Source organism: Rutilus rutilus (assembly GCF_951802725.1).
Source record: "Rutilus rutilus genome assembly, chromosome: 8".
Classification (NCBI taxonomy): Eukaryota; Metazoa; Chordata; class Actinopteri; order Cypriniformes; family Leuciscidae; genus Rutilus; species Rutilus rutilus.
The window spans coordinates 25,716,890-25,743,136 of NC_140222.1; the positions used below are offsets into that span (position 1 = coordinate 25,716,890).

General features: G+C 35.5%; 3 protein-coding genes across 4 annotated transcripts; 2 read left to right on the forward strand and 1 right to left on the reverse strand.

The window, feature by feature from the left end:
* Positions 1-832: 832 nt before the first annotated feature.
* On the forward strand, positions 833-4,648 carry lrrc39 (leucine rich repeat containing 39). Its single transcript, XM_084416860.1, has 9 exons — positions 833-1,060; positions 1,227-1,401; positions 1,883-1,988; positions 2,973-3,129; positions 3,214-3,350; positions 3,452-3,597; positions 3,685-3,837; positions 4,062-4,198; positions 4,340-4,648. Exons 2-9 carry the CDS (start codon positions 1,274-1,276, stop codon positions 4,405-4,407), a joined length of 1,032 nt encoding a protein of 343 aa, XP_084272986.1. The 5' UTR covers positions 833-1,060; positions 1,227-1,273; the 3' UTR covers positions 4,408-4,648.
* Positions 4,222-7,573, reverse strand: trmt13 (tRNA methyltransferase 13 homolog). The gene is made up of 11 exons (XM_084416859.1): positions 7,430-7,573; positions 7,249-7,298; positions 6,893-6,959; positions 6,724-6,783; positions 6,570-6,639; positions 6,289-6,395; positions 5,770-5,937; positions 5,593-5,665; positions 5,420-5,494; positions 4,945-5,335; positions 4,222-4,869 (listed from the first exon to the last, which is right to left on the reverse strand). Exons 1-11 carry the CDS (start codon positions 7,562-7,564, stop codon positions 4,665-4,667), a joined length of 1,401 nt encoding a protein of 466 aa, XP_084272985.1. The 5' UTR covers positions 7,565-7,573; the 3' UTR covers positions 4,222-4,664.
* Positions 7,574-7,784: 211 nt separating this feature from the next.
* On the forward strand, positions 7,785-25,789 carry osbpl1a (oxysterol binding protein-like 1A). 2 transcript variants are annotated; one of them, XM_084417000.1, is made up of 29 exons: positions 7,785-8,173; positions 9,440-9,565; positions 9,641-9,726; positions 9,849-9,923; positions 11,518-11,629; positions 11,744-11,829; positions 11,916-12,060; positions 12,299-12,366; positions 12,538-12,582; positions 13,317-13,390; positions 13,553-13,616; positions 13,758-13,859; positions 13,941-14,063; positions 14,951-15,032; positions 15,128-15,234; positions 16,257-16,419; positions 18,106-18,298; positions 19,274-19,349; positions 19,465-19,599; positions 20,670-20,767; positions 21,183-21,365; positions 21,810-21,917; positions 22,060-22,149; positions 22,227-22,353; positions 22,480-22,596; positions 23,037-23,160; positions 23,290-23,380; positions 24,088-24,108; positions 24,754-25,789. In XM_084417000.1, the coding sequence occupies exons 2-29, from the start codon at positions 9,442-9,444 to the stop codon at positions 24,854-24,856; spliced, it is 2,922 nt and encodes a 973-aa protein (XP_084273126.1). In that variant the 5' UTR covers positions 7,785-8,173; positions 9,440-9,441; the 3' UTR covers positions 24,857-25,789. The 2 variants fall into 2 exon arrangements, with proteins under 2 accessions (XP_084273126.1, XP_084273127.1); XM_084417001.1 differs by lacking the exon at positions 24,088-24,108 and having other exon boundaries at positions 24,754-24,999.
* The last annotated feature ends 458 nt before the right edge of the window (positions 25,790-26,247 follow it).

A 26,247-nucleotide genomic window follows, 5' to 3' on the forward strand; every position in this document is an offset into this window, starting at 1 on the left:
TCTAATATGCTTATTTGGTGCTCAAGAAACATTTATTGGCAATTTCGAAAACAGCTGTGCTTATATTTTAGTGGAAACCATAGTACTTTTTTTTTTCAGGATTATTTGATAGAAAGTAAAATAGAAAATGTATTTATAGATTTTCTCTTATAAATGCCTTTACTGTCACTTTTCATCAATTTAATGCATGCTTGCTGAATAATTTCTTGAAAAAATGACCCCAAATGTGCATATTAAAGATCAAATAATCTTTTATTCTTTAATTTCATTGATTTTAGTAATATAATACCAGATGATGTCAATTTAAAATAATAATAACATGTTAAATCAAGATTTTTGGAATTAATTCTGCCAGTATTTATGTCTCGCATTGCTAATCCTATCTGCTAATGTTGGCTATCTAATATGTTAAATATATTTAAAAAATGTATAAACATAAAGTAAATAAAATTGTTGTTTGCCATTGTTTTTTTACTTTCTCTGTTAAAAATAGTATAGAAAAGGCACAATTTGTTGTCAAATGCTTGCAAAACAGCGTGTTTGACTGCAACAAAACAGGATGAATATTTCACATTTATGGTGTGCTAATTGCATGATATCAGGAAATTAAAATATTTTAACTATAACATTAAAAATGTTCTAGCAGCAATCATAATTTGCAAATTTATGGCCTATGCCTAACAGCGTTGTTTTGAAACATTGTTAATCAGGTTAATGTTGCTATTCTTGAAAGCACGTCTGGTGCGGTAAAGTATGTAAAAGCGGACAGCTGCTCTTGTGCCAACTTTAACATGTGACCACACTATTCCCAGTGTTGTCTCCGGTTAAATATAGACACTGGCCAGAGTTACGCTTCAAGAGGGAAGACCATGACAATCACAGAGGGATAATTACTTCAAAAGTCAATTCTTTCAACACAGATCACACTTATTGGAATTGTCAGAGGACTTATTCTATTGATGCAGCATTGGGAACTAAACTTCTGCATATCAAATGGACGCTAACTTGGTACAAACATGGTATATAGGAGCTGGAAGGACAATATGACCCAATGAGAGTGGTAAGCACTACACTTTAGTTTCTCAAAGTTGCTTTAATGTCAGTCACAGTTTATGATATCCACCGTACTTATTCAAATGTGTCCTATTATATTAAACCCAAATGTTAATAGTTTTGCAGTGCATACACTTTTTCTGGCTGGTAAAATGGCTTATCTGCTGCCTTAGGCTAGCAAAATGTGTGTATGAAGTGATATTTGGGGCTCTGTATCATCATGACGGGGCTCACGGTGTGCTGTGGGACAGTGAACTCCATCAAGTCTCTGTGGGAAACCCGGATAAAGAAAAGCAAAGATGAACTGAAGAAGGAGATCGAACAGAGAGACAGGAGAGCAGTGGGTAGGTACGTGCACTATTGTCAAGTATCCCATGGGAATCATAATGGTTCTTAGTAGGTCATGACCTAAAAAAGGGTCGCAGGTCTCTAAATACAAATAATAACCATAAAATCATGAATAGTTAGGATAACAAAATACTTTTAATCATCAAAGGCCAAGTGTACAATCGAACTCTATGGTTCTCCTGTTACTTGGTAGGAGCTAGTCAAATTAGGCAGATGACAAGTTGGCAACATGACATGACCTTATTCTCAAAGACCATGAGCTAAACTGTGCAAGGTAAAAGATACATACATTAAATGTGATTTTCGGGTTTGGCACTGCGTTGGGTCGATGTCGACACAATGTCCAATGTAAAATCTGGGTCCTGAAGCAAAAACAGTTGAGAACCACTTCACAGTCTGTGCTTTTGTCCATCCCAAAACTGCAATTAACATTGAATTAGTATAAAGAAAGTTTTTTAATAGTTTAAAATCTTTGACATAGGTTAACAGGTGCCTGGGAGGATCGTATCACTTTGGCCAAGCTAAAGGAAAAAGTTGTGACTGAGGAAGGACGTGTCATCCTTCGGATTGAAAAGGAGGAGTGGAAGGTAAGGCTCTTTGTGATTTGTTCTTTGTGAGTTTGAGCTCACTATCATATTAGAAGTCAGTAAACAATGCTGTTATCTAGAGTGATGGGTAATTTAAGGCATAGAAATCATATAATGGGTGATTTAATATAGGACTTGTCCCAAAGGGGCGGACAAAGGACTTGTGCTCCGCAGGGGTGTCATATCCTGCTCCTGGAGGGTCACATTACTGCAGTGCAGAGGTTGCCTTCAATCTGCTTAGAGGTTTCTAGTAATCCTGAAGACATTGAATAGTTGGTTCAGGTGTTTAAGGTTGGAGCTGCCAGTAGTGGACTGCAAGGTCTAAGGGTGCGGTTTGGGACAGGACTTTGGGCAAGGGTGCCAAATCCTGCTTCTGGAGGGCCAAGCTCCTGCAGAGTTTAGCTTCAACCTGCCATCAACATATGTTCACATGTTGACCACATGATGTCTCCACTACACAAAGAGAGCATTTCGTGTTTTTGTGTCGATTATAGCAAAACATAAAAATATTAAAAATGCTGCCATTTGCTTTAAAAACAGCTGACGAAAAGCAGATGTTATAGTTGATGTCTAATATTAAAGTTTATTACATTTGATATAAGGTATCTCAACGATATGCTCAATAGAAGCAGGACTTGCCGCCATCATAGAAGTGACATCAAATGACTCGCCTCGCTGAGGTCAGGGTTGCTCGATCTGCCCTGAGATCACAGGTCGAATGTCCTACTTCGAGTGGCATTACAAGATGTTATTTCCAAATATGAGGTGGGAAAAATCTAAATTCCAAGCTGTCTGGAATGCAGCATAAACTCTACAGGATAATGGCTCTCAAGGAGCAGGACTTAGGGCAAAGATTCGAAAGAGTTAATAATTTGAAATGGTCAAGGACAATACTATTAATAGCAGATAAATAACATCTTCACTTAAACAAAAAATGGATTGATTGTTTGGTTCTCACTCTTGGAACCTTGACCCTTTCTGTAGACTCTTCCTCCAGCTCTGGTCCAACTCTCCCAGATTCAAGAATGGCAGTTACACCGAACAGGACTTCAAAGAATCCCACGGTTCATCTCGAGCTTTGAGAGTCTCATAGTCTTGGACTTATCTCGTAATTCAGTCACGGAGATTCCCAGAGAGATTGGTCAGTAAAAAAATAGGTGGAATCTGAACTTTGATGAATTTCTTTAGTTAAAGTAACTCTCAGATATGCTCTTATAACCAACAGGCAAACTAACTCGGTTAAGAGAGCTGTTGTTGAGCTATAACAGAGTGAGCTACGTACCAGAAGAAATTGGTTGTTGTGAAAATCTGGAGAAACTGGAACTTTCAATGAATAGAGATCTGGATGAGCTGCCCACCCAGGTATTAATGACACTGAATGCCTATATATACACCGCATATTTTGTCTATATATCCCTAAATAAACCCATCACCTGTTTTTACTTTAATCTGAATTTCCTTAGCTTAGCAATCTTAAGAAGCTGTCTCACTTGGACCTCTCCATGAACCACTTTACCACCATTCCAGATTGCGTGGTCAACCTTCCTTCTCTTGAGTGGCTAGACATGGGCAGCAACATTTTGGAGAGTTTGCCAGACGATATTCACAGGTAAAATACTATTTGGTCCATCAATGACTAATAAAACCAAGACTTTGTAATGGATCTGATGACCTTTATGTCACGTTTTAATTCTAGAATGGAGAAACTTCACACCCTGTGGCTCCCGAGAAATGAAATAGAGTACCTGCCAGACAACATCTGTCACATGCAAAGCCTGGACACACTAGTTCTGAGCAAAAATAAACTACGAGACATTCCTCGGCTTATGGAGGGCATGAGTAACCTCAGGTAAGCACAAATATTTTGCTTAATTTGTAGAACGTAATTGGAAACCAATAAAAAGCTTCACAAAAGCAAAACAGTGATTCCATAGGAACGACTAAAGCCCTGAACATATATCACGCAAATATGTCAATGCAAATTCTTTGAGGACTGAATTGTAACGCATTGGCGATGCATTCGTGTCTGCATATTTACAAATTATTATGAACAATAAAATGCTCATTCTGCAGGTTTGTGAATTTCCGAGACAATCCTTTGACGTATGAGGTGACCCTTCCTGATTTAAAAGAGGATGAGGAAGAGGATGACAGGGAGATGTTTGGTCGCGAGTTCATGCACTACTACATCCAAGAAGCCCGTAAAAGAGGTTATGCCATACTCAATATGTATTGTGTGCAAAACGTGTAGCAGAACTTTATTATAAAATATGACATAAATAAAACAGAACTGGAATTAAAGCCTTTAGAGCCTCTTAATGACCAACTTTTGCGTTACATGTCTATTGCAGGATCGCAAACTTTCATGTCACTGCTAAATGTGACGCTGGACGGCGTGTCAGAGACATCATCTTTGTGACTTGCATGCTGGCTTCTGTCTGCTCATCTGCCTTTTGGACTGATCTTCCGGTCCATCATGTCAAGTATTGTCCCCCCAAGTCCTGTGAAGAGCGCTTCTTTCTTTTAAATGTTTTGTTGCCTGTAATTTGTTGGAGTTGCTTCTTCCTGCTAGTATGTCATAAGTAATGTTTGTGGATGAACTAAGATTAAAAAAAATCCATAAACATTGATCAAATAAAATGAAGCATATGTTTCCTGCACTTTTGCTTGTTTGTCTTAAGAAAGCTGTTTAGATTCATCTCTATTCTGATTGGCTGTGGGAATGGCAGTTAGTAACACATTCTCCAATGACACATCTCTGCTTGTGTAGTATCTCAGACTGGTTTTAAAGCCTTTTTGCTGGAGGTAATGCACTCTTCCGTGGTCAATCAGGTGCTTACAAAGCCGCCCGATCTGTTCCCGATCTTCAACTGACATCAAACTGCAAGAAAGAACGTTTACAAATGAAATCAAGAACTTAACATAATACTTATTGGTCGATCAGCAGAAAGCTCACCCGTTAAGGGTATCTGGCACAGCTTCCTCGCTCATCTCATGTTCTTCCTCTTCGCCTGTTTTTTCTGTTATCTTGGAGCTGAATTTTCTCATCCCGCAAGTGGCCCAGCTCGACATGCGCTGGAAAGCAGCAAACTCTTCTGGTCCAAGACCTTTCTGCCTGAAGAACTCTTTTCCCACGTAGTGTCTCCAGTCGCAACGGTGGTGGCAACAAAGAGCGATGGCCAGTCCTGACACTATGAGCTCTTCACCAGTTTCCCTGCCTTCGGTTGAGGGAACCGGCTTCATATCATCACCAGCACCCTCCGTATGATTAAGTTTTACACGCTTGGTCGGAGGGTCATCATCTTTGTCAATGCAGTTGTGCTCAAATAAACACCGAAGGGCCAGATCTGTGGAGATAAGTTGATACTACATCAATCTTGCAGGACTGATCCCATGATAATATTTATGAAGTTTATTTAATTCTAGTCTACCAGTTGCTGCACCACAGAGGTGCTTCCCAACACCAATAACAGGAAGTCGCTTTTCTCTCAGGAGAGGAACTTTCCCTGAAATTAAATATTATTTATGAGAAGATCAAAGAAAATCTTAGAAGTATGTATATTATAATATATTAACACCATAAGGAACTGTTTGAGAAGCTTACGTAAATCAAGGTGCTGAATATCAACCTGAAGCCTATCAAAAGTCGAGTCTGCATTTTTGTGCTTGCCATCTACCTTTAAAACACATCAAATTCAAATGTAACCTCACTTTCGAGCAGAAAGAACAATATTTTTCTGTATTTGAGGAAAGGATAGCTTCATGCAAAAGGACACCACACCTTAAAGCGAGTACTGGACCTTTCCACAAGTAAAAAATGGACATTTTCAGCTGCTTTAAGAGCAATGTGAATCCAATGGGAGAGTTTTCCCTTCCCTGCCCCAAACTCTATGTAGCATCTGTTTGGGCTGAGCAGTTCCAAAACCTCCATGTTTCCAAGAATAGAGGCCTGTGAAATTAGATATTATGAATATGAACACTGCTTGAAAATAAAGACCATTTATACAGAGCAACTTGAGCAAGGATGGGCAACTTCGGTCCTGGACGATTTATAAATCACCCCTTTTTTTATGCTCTTCCCTCCATCTCGTTCACTCGGATATACGTCACTGCTTACATTGCAAAAGTGCCCGATACTGTCCAAACCCTTGCAATGCGTTTAAATGGAACGCCCAAAGCCTTTGATCACTTTGAATCCGAGTAGACTTGCTCCCTCTGTCAAAATCGAGGCCCTCCAGGACTGACGTTGCCCACTGTTGATATAGAGTATGTATAGTTTGTCAATTCTGGAATGCTTTACCTGTTGCTTGAGGTGTTTAAAAGCAGAATCTCCATTCTTTGGGTCATTTAAAGGCTCATATAGAGCAGAATGTGAAAGGGTTTTTTCCACGAGTTTGGTATTTAGACCTGAGGAAAACAGATTAGAATCCCTTTACATTAAAATGACATTAAACCCTCCAACATCAAAGCCACCAATTCTTATTTTCCATATTTGTTCACAATGTATTTTGGCATCTAATTAATGCGTAACATAATCAGATTTAGTAGTCATGTGATAAAACCTAAATGACAGCTGCATACCTTGTGATGCAGTTTTGAGTTTCACTATCAACTCGTCCAGTTCCTCTTTGGATCGATCAGCAATGGATATCTGCATTAACACATCATTATTAAGCCCATATCTTCTTTAAAGCCATGTCATTTTGATATATGCTCAAATAGGCAGTATGATCACCTCTTCTATGGATTCAACTTCATTTTCACACCCAGCATTGATGTCCTTCACATAATAAATCTAATATATATATCAAACATAGCAGTCATCATTAGCACAAGAAATCCAAGAAAAATTAAGAAAAATAACATATTTAGAGATAAGGGTTGGTGGAGTTATTCATACATACAGGTTTTGGTTTCTCCTTGGAGTTACATTTCTTCAGGTGTTTAGCCAAATTATCTTCAAATACAGTGCTGTTTAAAACAGGAGAGATGGTTTTTGAACATAACATAAAAGTTCTACACATCTACCATTGTCCGGGACATGGGACAAAACTCTACCTGCTATGTTTGTCAGTATTCACATGAAATATTTTATTAAATAATTGTATTTCATTTCGAACTGGCTGTAATACTTCTGTATGCATAAATCTGAAGCTCTGGAATGATTTCTTTGATTCAGTTTGGACTGAACTATACTTAACATTTTTATTTCTAACTACAGAAACCTCTCCAAACTTTTTTAGAAGAGTTAAAGTCTTACTGTTTGGGGTCCAAAGGACAGGGGATTCGTTTTTTCTCACTCTCTTCGCCCTATATGAAAATTACATCAAAGTTTATGCAAACAGTTACTTATTTGATCAACTAACAGTTAGTTTTAATGGGGGAAAGGAAAGAAGAAGCGCATCCATTCAGAGCAGGATCACATGGACATTATAACGTACAGCATTTGCATGTTCCCCGCAGAAGGTTTTCCCACTCCCAACAATCATCTTGCAGTATCGTTTCTTTTTTACTACATAAAAAGCACATCGTCCAGGTAAAGGCGCTGACACGCCGTCCGCTGTGGATCCCTCCATAGTATACTGACGACTACTAACTTCCGCAAGACATTTTAAAATAAGAGACATGAACGACAGAGATGAGGAATAAACGTATAAAATGTATGTCTCTGAAATTTAAATTAATTTAATTATTCGTATATTTATTACTTTGTTGTTGTATATTATTATTATTATTATTATTAGTTGTAGTAGTTGAAGACTTTTATTAAATCTGTTTACTGTTGTGATCAAAACCGGAAGTGCATCGTCATCATGTGTTTTGTCAGTCAGCTGTTCATTCATACTGCTGATACTGCCGTGTGATGTTAGTTTGTGTTTGCGTTCATTTCGCGAGCGTCGGCACGCGCACATTCTGTGTGTAGTTGCACAACAGATTGTAAGATGTTTGTTGAAGATGCTTGTTAAGAACTTTGCACTATTAGGAAAGAACCACATGTGTGAGTTTAGTTACACAAACAGGAAGCGTGCATCACATGCTTTGTCAAATCTATCAATGATGAAGCACAATTTATGAAAGGCTGTTTTTTTAATGTAACGTTATTTATTTTTTATTCCGGAGTGACTCTGGATTAGGGATGTCAGCGTGCCTCGAACCTCAAATCATGCGTTAACTTTCAAAAACAGGCAAGTCTCCTTTATATCTATTTTTTAAGGAAGATATTTGCACATATTTACATATATTTATAATAAAATTCTAATACATTTAAAATGTTTAGAAAGTAGTTGGCATATCAAAGAATGTTGATTAATAATATATATAATATGTTTCTGCTTTACATCTCCGACTATTTTTTTAGCTCATGGTCAAATTCTCACCTAATTCTTGCAGTCAAGTGATAAACCCACATCCTTCTGACAACATCTGACAAGTCTATAAAAACGGGTTTCGTGGCTTTTTAAAATTGTTACCTAGTTTTATCGTTTTAAGTCGTTTTAAGTTTAGTTTGGCTCGTTAATATACTACTACATGTTTCCTTTAGGCTACTGACCTACATTAGTCTGCTGAACACAAAGAAAGCTTTATGATTTACCAAACGCTTATCGCGTTAAAAGTGACGTTGTTAATCTGCATACCAAGATATTTTTCTTGGCTGGTTCACTGGCTGTTGTACGTCGACGTCTGAACCCTGGAAAGCCTGATCTGGATTAGTATGACAAATCTATGACATTTTATCCCACAATTCAGACTTTTTTCCCCTCAAATTGAGAGTTTTCACTTTCTCGCAAGACACCTGACAGGACCTGAACTATGGAAGCTGTATATTAAATGTGCTTTATAAATAATCCTAACTTGCATAAAATGAATATAAAAATCATTTTTCACTCTATCTTCTAATAATGTGTGTTAGTTTTATGATCAAAGCTCTGTAGTTTTTATTGTGGGTGCAAAAATGGGTAACACTTTTTTTCTAGTGTCATTGTTACACATGTTACTGAAGTAATAACTATAAATGATGCATAATTACATGCAAATAACCCTAAACCAAACCCTCATCCTAACCCTATAGTAAGTACATGTAGTTAATTATTATTACACAGTACTTAAGTGTATAATTACCCTGTAACACAGACGGTGTAACCCAAAAACATATAATGCAATGCAATACAATGTTGATTGAGAGATAATCGAACAAAAATTCCTCAAAAGCCTGAACTTCATGTCGGCTCTATTTTCGAAGCGGCGTCATGTGCTTGTTATCTAAACAAGGAAATGATTTAAAAGAATTTGCCCCCATAATTGTCGATCAGCGCAAAGAAAAATGACAGTGGATTTCACAACATCTTGAAGCATCGAATGACTTTCTGATTGTTGGTGGTCCAGATAAAATTCCTCACAGGCCTGCCCTTCTTCACACTTATGATTTGTAATGTTGTTGTTTTTTGGTAAAGCCATGGAGGAGCTGGACCCGGAGGAGCAGTTCCTCAGGGATGCCAGGAACGGGAACCTAGAAGGTATCCAGAGGCTATTGATGTCCAAGATAAAGGAGGAGGCCAAGATCGACATCAACTGCAAGGGTAGGACACGTCATTTGACCGTTCATATCTCTCTAGATATTTTTGTGTACTTCTAATGGCTTTGTTTTGTGTCAGGCAAGAGCAAATCAAATCATGGCTGGACGCCTCTTCATCTGGCCAGTTACTTTGGACATAAGGATGTTGTTGAGGCATTACTGAAGGTATCGATCATCTCAGGCTTTTGATATAACACACATTTTATGTATGATATATGAGTATGTGTATTTTGAGAAGAATGGCTTTGCGCGAGTTTCTGATTTGAGCTCATCTGTGTTTCCTACAGGCTGGAGCAGATGCCAACTTGCCAAATAATGTCGGAGACACAGCCCTCCATAAAGCAGCATTCACAGGAAGGAAAGTACGTATACTTCTATAATATATCATAATGCACTGAGAATATGGATATAAGCTAGAGCTAAGAGTGATAATCGGTTATTTGATAGATAGAAATATAGAAAGAAAGAAAGAAAGAAAGAAAGAAAGAAAGAAAGAAAGAAAGAAAGAAAATAACACCCAACATTGGAAGTAATTTATTTAGTGTATGTTTCTGGATAATTATAAACATTTTACTGTCTTTTTTTATATATATATATATATATATTTTTTTTATATAAATGTGTAGCTTAACAATTAGACTGCCCAAAACAAAGATAGTAATACATTTGCATCCTTTCAGACAGATCTTGGCATACATAATAAAACAACTTGGCATACATAAACTAGTGAAATAAACAACAACAGTATTTATAAAAAAATACTGTTAATTATTACACATTTTATAATTAGTTAATAATAATAATTGTATTCATAAGTATTAATAATATTACAATTGATTAATATTATTATGCAGTTAGTGATATTCTAATTACGTATTAATATTTATAGTAATTAATTAATAATAATTAAGATTTTATTGACTTGAACAATAATTGGCATAAATATGACAACAGTGGTAATAATAGTGATTATTAATAAAATAATTTATTATTATATGTTTTTATTGTTATACATATTCTTATTACAATAATATAAATGTTAATGTTATTAATGTTTTTTATTATTATTATGCAATTAGTTGTATTAGAATTATTAATAAACTACTAATAATGAATATTATGTTTTTATTGACTAATTTAATTATTAATAATATTATAATGTATTATTAATATTATTATGCAATTAGTAATATTATAATTATTAAGAAAATACTCATAATAAGCACCATATTTTTATTGACTTATTGACAAAACCACTTGGCATAAACATAACATAACAACAATGGTAATAATAATAATTATTATTAAAGCAATTTATTATTATATATTCTATAATTACAATATCACAATAATATAAATGTTATTGTTATTTATTGTTTATTATTATGCAATTAGTTGTATTTTAATTATTAATAAAATACTAATAATTAATATTATGTTTTTATTGACTTATTTAATTATTAATAATATTATTATGTATTATTAATATTATTATGCAATTAGTAATATTATAATTATTAATAAAATACGAATTATTAATATGATGTTTTATTTATAATTTATTAATAATATAATTTTATTATTATGCGATTAGAAATATAATTATTAATAAAATACTCATAATCAATATTATGTTTTTATTGACATTTATTGACAAAATAACTGAATATGACAACAACAATTGTAAAAATAATTATTATTATAAAAACAAATAAAACAAATAATTATTATTATTATACATTTTATAATTACAATGATGATAATAATAATAATAATGACATTACTATTATCATCATATAATTAGGAATATGTTAATTGTTAATAAAATATTCATAATTAATTTGATGTTTTTAACCGGCATAATTATTTACCTGAATGCTGAATAGAGATTGTCTGCAGAACGCCGAACACTGATTGGACTCTGAATACTAACCGAATGCTGATTTTGCTGTTTAGGAGGTTGTGATGTTGCTTCTTCAGTATGACGCTTGTCCTTCTGTCATCAATGGGACGGCGCAGATACCTAAAGATGTTACCCAGAGCGCTGAGATCAAAAGCATGTTGGAGGGTAAGCGTGCTTGAAAACGTCCCTCTACTAAATGTACCGAAGGTGCTTTGGATCAAATCTGCTGAGTGATTACTTTTGTCACTAGATTATTACTGATACTCTTTTACCAACTAGCTGCAGAGAGGACTGAAGAGAGGAAACTAGAGGAGCAGCTGCTGGAGGCGGCGCGGGAAGGAACCATATCTACCCTCGCTAGACTGGTAACCTTTGGCTAACCATTTTAAAGACGTCTACATCATGTAACATTGTTTAAACGTTGATGATAACTCTCTTGTTACTCGCGTAGCTAAACATGAAGAAACCCCCGGACATAAACTGCACGGACCTGCTGGGAAACACGCCGCTGCACTGCGCCGCTTACAGGGGTCAGAAACAGTGTGCCATCAAACTCCTGCAGCTCAAGGCCAACCCTAACGTCAAGAACAAAAAGGGTACCCAGCGCCAACTTATTGTTGCATCATTTTTTTAATGCATTCAATGCTGCTGTGTTAAAAGTCTATATATGCTCAATTAATGTTCTTATTGTTTCAGTTTTGTTACTGTCATAGTCCAATTTTTACTCTATCAATTCAGTACATTTATATGAATCATTAAATATATGTATTTTATAAGGGTATATTGTGGTCGCCCGAAACATGCTGATGTTTATTTTTGCATATTTGTTTTCAGATCAGACTGTTTTTGACTTGGCTAATGATGCGGAAATGAAGCAGATCATTGCAGGAAATGTTTTGAAAGTAGGTTCATTTAACTGAACACTTCTGATGTAAGAGTGTTACAAAAGTATGCAATATTTTTGTAATAACTTGTGCGTCTTGTTTCAAAAATACCTTGTCCATCACCATATATCATAATATTTAGCATAATTTACACTCAGTGAAATCAGTGTACAATGTTTGATCCCACAGGGCATGACGCGGCATGTTAAAACATTTGAGGGGCCTCTTTGGAAGGTATGCTTTATCAACCTATAGTATATATATATATATATATATATATATATATATATATATATATATATATATATATATATATATATATAATTCTTTCTATATTTATTAAACATTCTTTTTGCATTGTTTATTCTATATTATTTACTCTTTCTGTATTTGCTTATTTATTTATTTGTTTGTATATATTTGTTCATTTTTTCTGTTATTATTTATTCTTTATGTATTTATTTATTTATTATTTATTTATTCTTTCTGCCTTTTCTGTTATTATTCTTTTATTGTTTATTCCGTATTTTTTTTATTTTTTTTATTCGTATTTTTTTTCTGTTATTATTTATTCTTTATGTATTTATTTATTTATTATTTATTTATTCTTTCTGCCTTTTCTGTTATTATTCATTTATTGTTTATTCCGTATTTTTTATTTATTTATTAGTATTTTTTTCTGTTATTATTTATTCTTTATGTAATTATTTATTTATTCTTTCTGCCTTTTCTGTTATTATTCATTTATTGTTTATTCCGTATTTTTTATTTATTTATTCGTATTTATTTATTTATTTTTCTGTTATTATTTATTCTTTATGTATTCATTTATTCTTTATTTATTCTGGTATTATTCATTTATTATTTTTATTAAATTTTTTTCTCATATTTATGTACTTTATTATATATTTTATAACTTTCTGTTTTTCTTGAATTCATTTTATTGTTTATTTGATTTATTGCTGCAGAGCTCTAGATTCTTTGGCTGGCGCTCCTACTGGGTAGTTCTTCAAGATGGAGTCTTGTCATGGTACCCTAAACAGTGAGTATCTGCCTCTATTTCCAAAATGTAATGCTATTTTAATAGAAATTTGTATAATACAATTGAATGATAGCAAAATTGCTGAAATTAAAGACTTATTTTAAGTTGCAGGAAAATTTTTTTTAAAACTGTAATTTTTAATCCTTTTTTGAACTCATCAAGGTCAGATGTAGATTCAAACACACGTCGGCAAGTTTGCAAACCGCTAACACAAGCACAGTGCATGGTAAGATTCATTTTATGATTTATCATAAGATGCTGATTCATGGTTTTGAATGACTTGTAAGATTCATTTTATGATTTATCATAAGATGCTGATTCATGGTTTTGAATGACTTGCAAGATTCCTTTTCTTTGCATCTTTCAGATTAAAGCGAAAGATAACTGCTATTTCACTGTCAAATACTTTGATGACAGCGTTCACCATTTCAAAGTGTCACAGAAGAACAACCCCGAAGACACCAGAAAAGTGAGATTCCTTTCTGCTCCTTTGTTTAATCTAGAGCGGAGAGCATTATGTGAGTTTGTGTGAATGTGTTTTATTTCTCAGAGGTGGCTGGAGGCCATAGAGGAACATTCAGCTTTTAGCACACATTACTGCTCACAGGACCCTGACAGTGAGGAAGAGGAAGACGACGTCGTGTCTGTAAATGAGCTTTCTGACTCACTTCAGGTGAGAAATGTCATATTGTCACATGCATATTGTACATACCTAACAATCACATCAGCTGATAAAATGCATGTGACTTCCCTTACTTCCTCTTCTACGAGGACATGTAGCTGTTCTGAAACCTTGATCATATGACAACCTTATCTATAAACTGTAAAAGGTGGTATTTTGACAAAGATGACTGGCAGGGAAAACAATATATATGTGTGTGTATATATATATATATATATATATATATATATAAATAAAATTATATAGAATAAATATAGAAAGAATATATATATATATATATATATATATATATATATATATATATATATATATATATTCTTTCGATATTTATTATTTATTCTTTTTGCATTGTTTATTTATTCATTCTGTATTATTCTTTCTGTATTTGCTATTATTTAATTATTTATTTATTGCAAATTTATTGATTTAATTTATTGCTTAATATTGCTTATTGCTTATTTATTTATTTGTATTTATTTTTTGTTATTATTTATTCTTTATGTATTCATTTATTATTTCTTTTTATTTATTTATTCTTTCAGTTAATTCTGTTATTTATTCTTTTTCGTATTTATTTATTTATTTTTATTTATTTATTTATTCATACTAATACATTTAAATGAATAAAATAAAATAAAAATAAATTATTAAGTTTATTTGGTTTTATTTGGACTATATTGAACTATAAATAGATATGATCTCATGCTCATATATTTGTACAGTACCACAAACATTTATTCTGACTTCCCTTTTTCACTCTAACCACAGAAAGTGGTAAAGTTGACCCATACCTTTTCTTACAGTCGTAACCTTTCTCTTCCTTAATATCCTTTTTCTAACAATTTTTTTTGTTGTCTTGTTCCTCTTTTGTGTGGCAGCGGGCCGAGTTGTGCCATCAGAGACTGGAGACTGAGCTGTTGGTCCTCCTGTCCATGGTGAAAGAGGATGACCTGGTGGAGCGTAAGAGCTTAAATCATCTGCTGCATTTGATTGGCCTCGACCGCATGTGTAGGTCTGTATTTTTAAAGCCACAGCGCTTCTTTATATCCTTGCAGGATTGCCTGTGACAGTCGTTCAGAAGCTGAAGGAGGTCTGTGAAGCCTCCAGTGAAACCTGCTCCTCACTACACCAGTGCCTGGGGCTTTTTTCCAGACAGGAAGGAGTATGTATCTACTGTGTGATTAGTGATTATAACAGTCTTCATATTAGCCATGAAATAGGTTGAAATAATGTGAACAGATGACTTCAACAGAAGCATATACCATTGATTAACAACCTTGGAGCTCACAACAGGTCTATCTTTAAACGTTTATAAATCACCATCAAATTATTTTAGAAAATTTTTCCCCAAAAAAAGCCGGTTATAATAAGTGCGTGCTAAAAACAGCCACGGCAGAGTGGTGTTTTTGTGATTCTTTTGAGCCTTGGTGCTCACTTGGACTATACTAGTTCGAATTCGGTCTCTCAAACAATTTTACGTCCCTATTTACTATATTTGTCAAATAAAGATACTAAAACCCCCAAAATAACATTTAAAAAAGAAAAAACTCCAAGCAAAGTTGTTGTTAATGATCACAAATACATCGAAAATCATGTATTCCATGTATGGGGCACGTTAAAGGGATACTCCACTTTTTTTGGAAATAGGCTCATTTTACAAATCCCCCAGAGTTAAACAGTTGAGTTTTACCGTTTTCGAATCCATTCAGCCGATCTCCGGGTCTGGCGGTACCACTTTTAGCATAGCTTAGCATAGATCATTGAATCGGACAAGACCATTAGCATCTCTCTCAAAAAAATGCCCAAAGAGTTTCGATATTTTTCCTATTTAAAACTTGACTCTTCTGTAGTTACATCGTGTACTAAGACCGACGGAAAATGAAAAGTTGCGATTTTCTAGGCTGATATGGCTAGGTACTATACTCTCATTCTTGCGTAATAATCAAGAAAATTTGCTGCCGTACCATGAGTCCAGCAGGCGTAATGATATGACGCAGCGCCTGAAAATAGTCGACCCTATAGTCTACCGAGCTGGGGACTATTTTCAGGCACTGCGTCATATCATTACGATATCATATCATGACATCTCACATATTCGTCAAGTCTGTTTTTGGCAGGTCAGACATGTAAAACGCTAGATTATATTCCTGCATAGTGGATTTCTAAGTGTGTGTGTTTGTCCAGGCACGCAGTTCGAAACTGGAGCACGAGGTGGAGAAGAATAAAATCCTGTCAGAGGCTCTGCAGACGCTGGCCACTGAACATCATGAGCTGGAGCAGTCGCTGGTCAAAGGATCGTCGCCCCGCAGCGTCCGCAGTGAAGACGAGTTCTACGACGCTCTGTCTGGTGCGTACGTTTTAATCTTATGCCTAATTTACTTATTACACACTTGTCACACATTTAAATGTTTTTGGATTACTTGTGTTATTTAAGGCGAGACACGGCAGGCAAAAACATAGTTTTTTTTTTTTTTTTACTGGTCAATTTTGAGATATTGGTCTTCAATAACATAATTGGTCTTTTTTCAGACTTGTGATCTGAAAATACACATTTGGGTCTTTATTTTACTACACTTTGTCTGTTTGCGTCTGTAGATTTCTCATAAATTCAACAAAAGTTGGCGTTCTAAATCATCCCGCTGCTCCGCGATCTCTGCCGGCACCCTGTCATCACACACACCGTTAGAAAGCTCTCTCTCTCCTGTACAGTGCTGCCGGATCCAAATATGGTCATTTCCTTTTTATCAGCAACCAATCGTGAAAGTAAAAGGGGGGATTTAACTCTAAATGCGCAATCTCATTGGCTGATACAAATCTTTAAAGCCCGTTTTCTCAAAATGACTTTTCTCTCATACTCCAAGTCCGAAATCTCCACTTATATTATGAAGACATTAAGAGAGGGATTTGTAAATATATTATTCCTAGCCTGATTTATATAACATTTAATTCCAAAAAACATGGCGAAAATACTTTTTTTAAGGCTATTGACAGTATATACTGATTTACAGGATAACAAAAGTAGATATCCATAATAAATCTAATATGTGAACACAATGAAAAAATCATTTTGAACCTGGCTTTATCCAATACTCAGATTTCGTTTTTTTTTTTAATATATATATGCAAATTAGTGCATATTTAATTAGATAATGCATAATTTGCATATTTAAACATTAAATTACAGAAAACTTTTTCACATCTTAATGTAGGTAATCAACTGGGAAAGTTTCATGGTGATATCTGCTAGTTAAATTTTTTACCCTATTCACCTGTAGTGTCTCGCCTTATAGTGTATAATATCGGCCATTTATTGCTCATTGGCTATAATATAAAAAATAATGATCTGCTAATCTGTGCACCCCTAGTGCACTTCTGTGAATAATTTTGCCAAAAATATATTTTATATTTTGCACATAATGTTAGTAGTATGGAGTGACTGGAGAACAGTTACTATAAATAGCATCGCATATATTGTCTTATTTTTTTAATTATTTGAATCGTAAATATGCAATATGCGTTTCTGTAACATTTTCAGGTGTATGCTTTTGCCTCTTTTATTGAATAAAATAGTAGAAGAGTGACAGAAATGTATTAGGAGGAGATGCTGTACAAGGAATAGGATCATGAAACTGCGCAGACTGCATTTCCCACACGAGCACCAAGGCTCAACGACATCTGCTTTTATGACAATGAGTTTTATACGTTTTCTCAAGTTAATAAGTGCATAGATTAAAGATGATTACATCATGATTCCTACATCCCTTATCACTAAATCATGTGAAATCCATGATTTACAATATCACTAAAGACCATGAGCCCATTTAATACTTTCAGTCAGCAACGGTTACAGTAACAAGTAAATCTTCAGAATCAGCTTCTTAATCATGAGCCACCTTTCTCAGTGATGTGTCCGGTTATTTCCGGTTCCATTAATTGTCACCTGATCCCCTGCTCAGGTTTCCTCAGAGAGCTTGCTGCTGTCGGCCAGGCATTGTCCCACTGAGCCATGTCTGTTTGTGTTCGGTTGCCACAGATTCGGACACTGAGACCGTGCTGAGCTGTTTTGAGACGGCCGGCCACTCGTACGAAGACGGAGAGGACTTAAAGTCCGAGCTCTACTGCAGCGTCCCAACTCACCTCGGCGGCAGGATGTCCCAGGAAGACCGTCGTGGAGAGGAAGAGGATGAAGATGAGGAGGCCAGAGTTAATGGAGTGAGGAAACACAGGTAGGAATGCAAAAAAACTGCAATACCAACTGCAATACCAACTCTTTTATGCAAAGTATTTATTGCATAAATATTTAGCAAAATGTTTTTTTTTTAAGTTCACAGTTCAAAGTAACTGGACATTTTATATCAAAACAAACTTATACAATTCATATAAAAATAAATGTGATCTTAGACGTAACATTCAGCCCAGTTTGCTTTTTAAATGTCACTTTGTTGTTATTTGTCCGGTTTCTTAGACGCAACTTCTCTGTTTTGTTTTGGTTTGTATCTTGTGGTAAATAATTTAGCGAGCCAAGGCCAGAAGAGGCGCTCATAATGAAACAGTAAAAGATTGATGAGGTAGCCGAGTTTAACGCCGTAATTTGAACTTTTAAGGCTCGGCATGTTGACTGATGGCCTGTTGACAGATAGTTGACTGACTTTGCATCCGATCGTAGAGTATTTTTATTGCATGTCTCTGGATGCCTCTATTTTATAATAATGTATTTGGAACATTGTTCTAAATATATATATATATATATATATATATATATATATACTCACACACACGTTGTAATTGATTTTCTTGTTGTCCATTAAACTTTGATGTATACCATTAAACTTTTTTTTTAGAGACTTCTCATATTGCTCACAATATTTACTTTTAGCTTTAACAAAGATTAACCACACACTACATTTCTTTATTATTACATTTACATTCTGAAGGTACGATATAAAATAGAAGGTTTTGGAGCATCTTGAGCACTCTGAAACTGATCGGGACACTGGCCTTGCTTTGCTGAATAAGATATAAAGCTTCCGTTACCTGTCTGATAACACCAGTCTAGACGTTTTCTGTCTGCATGACAACAGTAGTTACCATGAAAACAGCTAACTAGTCAGTTTTTCATTATTTTAGTGATTTCTAAATGTAAACAGGCATTTTTCAGAAGCTGATAAGGCACAGTTCAGTTCCTTTGAATTATTCCACAGGACAAGTTTACCTGCTCCCATGTTCTCCAGAAATGACTTCAGTATCTGGAGCATACTGAGGAAGTGTATCGGGATGGTGAGGTTTTTACTATCAAGTAATCTTTAACTTTAAAACAATATCTTTTTCATTCAAAACACTCAAATTAAACAATTAAGTTTTGATTGATTCCATCTCTCCATCTCTCTTTCAGGAGCTGTCTAAGATCACCATGCCGGTTATTTTTAATGAGCCGCTAAGCTTTTTACAAAGGCTAACAGAATATATGGAGCACACGTACCTCATCCACCAGGCCAATGCTTTAGACGACTCTATTGAGAGAATGAAGGTGAAAAAAAACAAAACAATATACATTGCCCTCTATTTGTCTGAAAACACAAGGAAAAACTCTTACAGGCCCTAACATGCTAAATAACTATGAAATATGACTAATGGCCAATTAATCAGCCAACTCTCCATCATCTTTGGACAATTTTCAAGTTTTCTCACATAAAAATTAGTTAAAGGGATGGTTCGGAGTAATTTCAACCTAGGGTCCTTTGCACCATGACCTCGAGCCAAACACCCCCCACAGAAGCCTTTTTTCCCTTGGTCGAACATTATTAAAGTTAGAGATTATTTAGGGATATCAGCCGAATGGCTTAGTGCTGGTGCTAATGGATCCAAGGTTGTATCTCGTAAATTACCCCACTAATAATGCACAGAATGGTACCAAACTTCTACAGAAGTGCAAATAGGTTCTGTACTCATAAAACGAGGCATTGGAAAGATTGTAAGTACATCAGGAGTTTATTTAAATAACACTTGCCTGATGGCTTATGCTACGGCTAACCCGGACGTCAAGGTCACTTCCGTGATTTGGGAAAAGTCCTTGCAGAAAGCGATGCATAAGGATGTAGTGTAACGACGCCCAGTTCCAGGAATTCACTGATATTTAGTTGGTAGTACCAGTTTGCAACAAATGATGTTTTATTAACAAAGTTCGGGAGGAGCACTTTCAGATAATTAACACGAGTGGAGAGCACTCAGCAATCAATGTCAAGAGGTATAGATTCAGCAATCTCACCTCAATCCCTTGACAGTTTAGCAGCATCCCTCCACCACCCCTCCTCCACACTTCTAGTCCTAACCACTTACATACGGGGGGAGTACTCTGGGTTCCGGCCGAACTCCGAGCTCGGAGCCCTCCCCCCGGACAGCACGCCAAATACACTTTAAACTTTACCCCCTCTAATTGTATGTAAGTGTGAACTCGTGAATTATTAGTTAACACTAAGTTGTCAACACTTCGAAAAAAATTATAATTCGTCGTTACACTACATCCTGTATTGTACCTATAAATTCGTCATACCTATAGATTGTCATCTAAGTAAATTAATTAATGTGTTTTCTATCCAGTGTGTGGCAGCGTTTGCTGTATCAGCCGTGGCGTCTCAGTGGGAAAGGACGGGTAAACCCTTCAACCCCCTTCTAGGAGAAACATACGAGCTAGTCAGGTGAGAGACTGAATGTTAGTTTATTAGTATTGACATTAGCATTGCGGTGCAGTCACATTTACCATTGTTTGGTGAATTTTCGCAGGCCGAGTCAGTCATTTCAATATGAATCCACTCGATCTGGAATTACAAAATTTCAATTTTGTAAATTCGGCACGCTGACCAGCAAAAGTTGTTTGGTTCAAGAGTAACTTGTGTGTGAGCCGTGGTTCATACATTGCTACACTGGACATTGTGGGTCCATTGTCCAGGCAATGGACCCACAAAATTTTGTTAATGTGACTTTAGCTTTTTTTGAGTGTTAATTTGATAGCATTCATGTTAGCATTAACATTAGCATTGCAACTGTAACTTTGTGTGTGTGTGAATATCAATATATCAGGGATAATTACTATGTTTTTTCCACAACCTTCAGGGATGATCTTGGTTTCCGGCTGATATCGGAACAAGTGAGCCACCATCCTCCTGTCAGCGCCTTCCATGCCGAGGGATTGCAGAAGGACTTTGTGTTTCATGGCTCCATCTACCCCAAACTGAAGTTCTGGGGCAAAAGCGTGGAGGCCGAACCTAAGGGCATCATCACTCTAGAACTTCCTAAGTAAGCGTGTGCGATAGAGCTTTACTAATATTCACATTGGTTCTCATTTGCTAATAATTGCGTGGATGTATTTCAACTTTTTATGAAAAATGTTCTCCTAATTCACAACATGTGAACTTGACAGCACATGAAATTGTTCTTAACCTCGTTCCAATAAGCGAGTTCACACCATGGTGGAATTGTAATTTTGAAATTCTGACTTGTAAAAAGTGTTCACGTCTTTGTAGAACTCGTAATTACAACTTGTAAACTCAGAATTTTTCGGAGAGCTCCGACTTGTACCATGTGACTGCTGTACTACCTGACCATTGCAGATACATTTTGACATTAATAGATTAGTTTTGCCTTAAAAACACATAATTCCATAAGTCCAATAAGAACGTCACGAGTTGTCGCACAGACACCCATTGATTTAGTAACTGTCATATATTAAACTTGTTACAGGCATAATGAGGCTTACACATGGACGAACCCCACGTGTTGTGTCCACAACATCATCGTGGGACAGCTGTGGATCGAACAGTATGGCAGTATGGAGGTTATCAACCACAGGTATCAACCAGACTCTTCTGTAGATGTACTAGTTCTGGTTTCACTTTACAAACTTTATTAAATGTACTAGTTCTGGTTTCAATTTACTAACTCTATTAATACTGACCCTTGACGGATCATTTTGACTGATATTTGCCAATAGAACTGGTGAAAAATGCTGCTTGACTTTCAAACCGTGTGGCCTTTTTGGGAAAGAATTGCATAAGGTTGAAGGCTACATCCTGGACAAGAGGTCAGTGGTTTGAGGTTTTAATTTCCATGGTAAATGTTCACGTCATTTTACATTGATTATTTGTTAATTCCACATAGCAAAAAGAAGGTTTTCATCCTTTACGGGAAATGGACGGAGTGCATGTACATAGTCGACCCAGTTCTGTTCGAAACTCAAAAGAAGAATGATAAAAAAGCGTCGGAAGACAAGAAAAGCAGTAAACAGGTGTTTCTGAACGTTTTCATACGACATTCGTCAAGATACCCGTCTATTGTAATAGTGCCAGACTAATAAGGCTACATGTAAGAGATGCACTACATGTTTTATAAATGTTTTCTTGGTGTTTCTCAGCTATCTCAGACATCAGACTCAGAAGAAACACCTCAACCAGGTGGAGATTCACTGGATGTGATCCCAGGAAGTCAGTTGCTCTGGAGAATACCACCTAGACCAGCAAACTCTACCCAGGTCTGTTCCAGAGTAGTTGTCGCTCTAAGAAACCTTGTCCTTCCTTTTCTTTAAAAAAAACAATTGAAGTGAATGGGGCCAATTTGTAAATGTTCAAATAATCATGGTTTCAATAGTATAGCCGCAAGAAGTGAACAATATGAGTGTTGATGTGATTTTAGACTACACTTTTACTACACTTTTCAGTGGAAAATGATATCCAGTTTTAATTATGAGCTTTTAAAATCTTCCTTTCTTAGTGCCTCAATGTAACCTTGATTTTTGCTTCTTTTTGCTTTTTCTTTCTTTTGCTTTTTTTAAAGAAGGGACGAGTCGGAATTAAATTTTGTGGTAATCAGCATTATGCCATAAATGCTGTCATTTGAGCTTTTTTTTTCTACATTTGTTTCTTATTATCTTCCAATTTTTTTTATATTTTGGTTTTATTTTCATATAAAAAGATGTACAACTTCACTACATTCGCAATGCAACTCAATGAGCTGGTCAAAGAGATTGAAACGGTCATCCCAAAATCGGACAGCCGACTGAGGCCGGACATTCGAGCCATGGAGAACGGAGACATCGGTATGCGTTTTCCTGTGTGCATCTTTGTGCCATTGCTGATGATGTGCTTATGATGTCATATTACATATCTGTAGAACTTCTCGCAAACCAGCAACATTGAAATATAAAGTTCTTTTTTGATCATCCCAGACCTGGCTAGTGAGGAGAAGAAGCGATTGGAGGAGAAACAGAGGGCGGCACGTAAGAATCGCTCTAAGTCGGATGATGAGTGGAAGACGAGGTGCAGAAATATTATATTACAGTTTTGTATTTTCACACAATCATTTTGCTGTTCGCTTTTTCCAAAAGTTACTACAGTTATTGTTAGTACTCAAAAATCATATTCAGTAAAAAATGGGATCTCCTTCAAACATTGTTTTTCAGAATCTCATTGTGATGGAATGATTTTCATAATTTTTTGATGAAAGTGTTGGCAAATACTATGTAAAATAACTGCAGATGCTATGCACATGTAAACACTGTTTTTTTGTTGTTGTAAAAGTAGGGTTTGCTTGTGACTAACAGCATTCACTGTAAAAATTGATCAGTTGACAACTTAAAGAAAGTGAGGAAACTCACTCTTCATGCGTAATTGAAAAAAAAATCAGTTTTGTGGAATTAAGTTTGCATAACTTAATTTTTTCAATTACGCATGAAGTTTATTACTTAACAATTTTAAGGCAACAGGTTTCCTCACTTTTTTACATTGTCAACTGATCACTTTTTACAGTGTAACAAATTCTATTATGCACACCAAATGTAGTCATTTATTTTACTTTATTACACCATTTTTCTATCCATAGCTTAACAGTATCTACTTAAGTAACTCATTGATGTTTAACAGCACTCTTAGTCCTGGTTAACTGAACACTGTCCTTTTGCATTTAACCCCATTTTCCCTTTCGTTTCTTTTGGCATTATCATCCATCCTGTGACTGCGGTGAACAGAAACGTCGCCTCGGGCCCCAGGTTTGACGCTTGCTTTGTTGCTCTGTCCTTCTCATTCAACTGCTGCTGTTTCACTCCTGAATCACTCCTGGGATCTTTGTAACCACAGTCTGTAACAATTGCACAATAATTTTTATGGTAGAATAACATTTGCAACAATTTGTAACGACACAATTATAGTAAAACATTTGTTTTGTGTGTGGGCCATTATGATAAAAAAAAAAGAAAAAAAAGTTTAACCTCAAATAGTTAGTTATTGACCAAATTTATACATATAGTAAGTCTCTTCTACAGTGTTTTTTTATATTATCATATGTAAATGGGACTTCACACCAAAGGAATGAGTGTTGTTTTATGTCCCCTTAGACAATCTATTTTTAATGTGGAATAAGACAATGTAAACAGAGCTCCCTGGCCTTCCACTGCGAGAGCAGGGTGAAACTTTACACCCGGTTTAAGTGTTACAGCCCAAATGCTCCACTGCATCTCTTAAATAAAGAAAGAGATTATTGTAATAGGGGGTCAAAGAAACATTTTCTTAAGCATGTTTGGCTGTTGAGTTGATTGACCCCAAGAGACTCAATGTGGCAAAACGGTCTGTTATAATCAACTATCAGTGGGTTTATGTGTTTGCTGATCTGAACCTTTTCTCGTTGTCCAAAACAGGTGGTTTCATCAAGGTCCAAATCCACACAATGGCTCTCAGGACTGGCTGTTCTCCAGTGGTTACTGGGACCGTGATTATTCCCAAGTACCGGACATATACTGATCCACAGGAATTCACTGTCATTGATAAATGTATAGTTAAGACTACCCCTAATGTAACTAAAAAACATGTACCTTGGGCTTGTTGGCCAGGTGAATATTTTAAATATTATATATGCAATACTTTTTCAAAAGACAACTGTTTTAAACTCACTGCTCTGTATAGCTGAATTTAGAGTTTTCACAGTTTCATATTTAAGATGCATATGCAACAATCAAGGCTTTTGATATAATAACAAGCTGGCCTTGATATAGTAATATCAGTGTACTGTAATAGCAATAATGGGCTATTTTAGTCCTGCAAAAAAGAATTTTTCCACAGGAAAATTTGTTAACTGGTAAATTTGGGTGTCCCCCAAGGTTCAAGTCGGAGTCTGTTTTGTTTTCTGTTATTTGGGAAACAACATAAAAAAAATCACTTGTCATTTCTTAAGCTGGTAACATGCCCACTGTGTTGAGTGTGGAATGTGTTATAAAACACATTATTTTGAAAATAACTGTTACGTTTGGATTAGAACTTTTTAATCTGCAAATCCATATTTTCCACTCACAATACAGTATTAGGACAGTGAGTCTATTTCTGCTGCTCTTTCTGTTGTGATGTTGATTTTTATTTAGAAGGATGCCTCTATGGTGTCACTAATATATTGACTAATGTCTTGTCATATTATTTTATAATATAACAAATCTTATTTTACTTATGTATTTATCATGAGTTAGTTATATTCTTCTGTTTTTAATTTTTAAAGTTGGTCAGTGACAGGAACATGGATCTGTAATGCAGTCTACTTTTAACCTCATATCCATTTATTTTGTGTGGGTGTGTTACTTGTTTTTGTGTGCATATTTTTTTTAGAGATTTATCTTGTCAAAAAATGCCTGTATACATAAGTAATGCACAGAATTATTTAAAAGGTATTAAAGATTATATTTACATCACATCTAAATAAAACTGGAAAAAAGTGTATGATCATTTCATGCAATATGAAAATACAGAAAATAATGAACCAAAACAATATGACCACTTGCTTAATGTGCTGTTGGTCCTCTGTGTGCTACCAAAACTGCGCCAAGCATCAAACCATTCTTGAACAATTTGTGGCAGGGTGCATTATACTGCTTTTAAAGAGGTCACTTCCACCAGGACCACAATTGTCATGAAGGGGTGTACAGTCACAACAATGGTCACCTACATTTAGGTAGGTGGCAGGTGTCAAATTTACGTCTGCATGAACGGCCGGACCCAGGGTTTCCCAGCAGAGCATTCACACGCACATGGCTGTCCACGTGACTCATCGGACAAGGCGACCTTCTTCCACTACTCCAAGGTCCGGTTCCAACACTTGTGTACAAAACAATAGTCACAAAATGGCATCAGCTGTGTTTGTCTGAAAC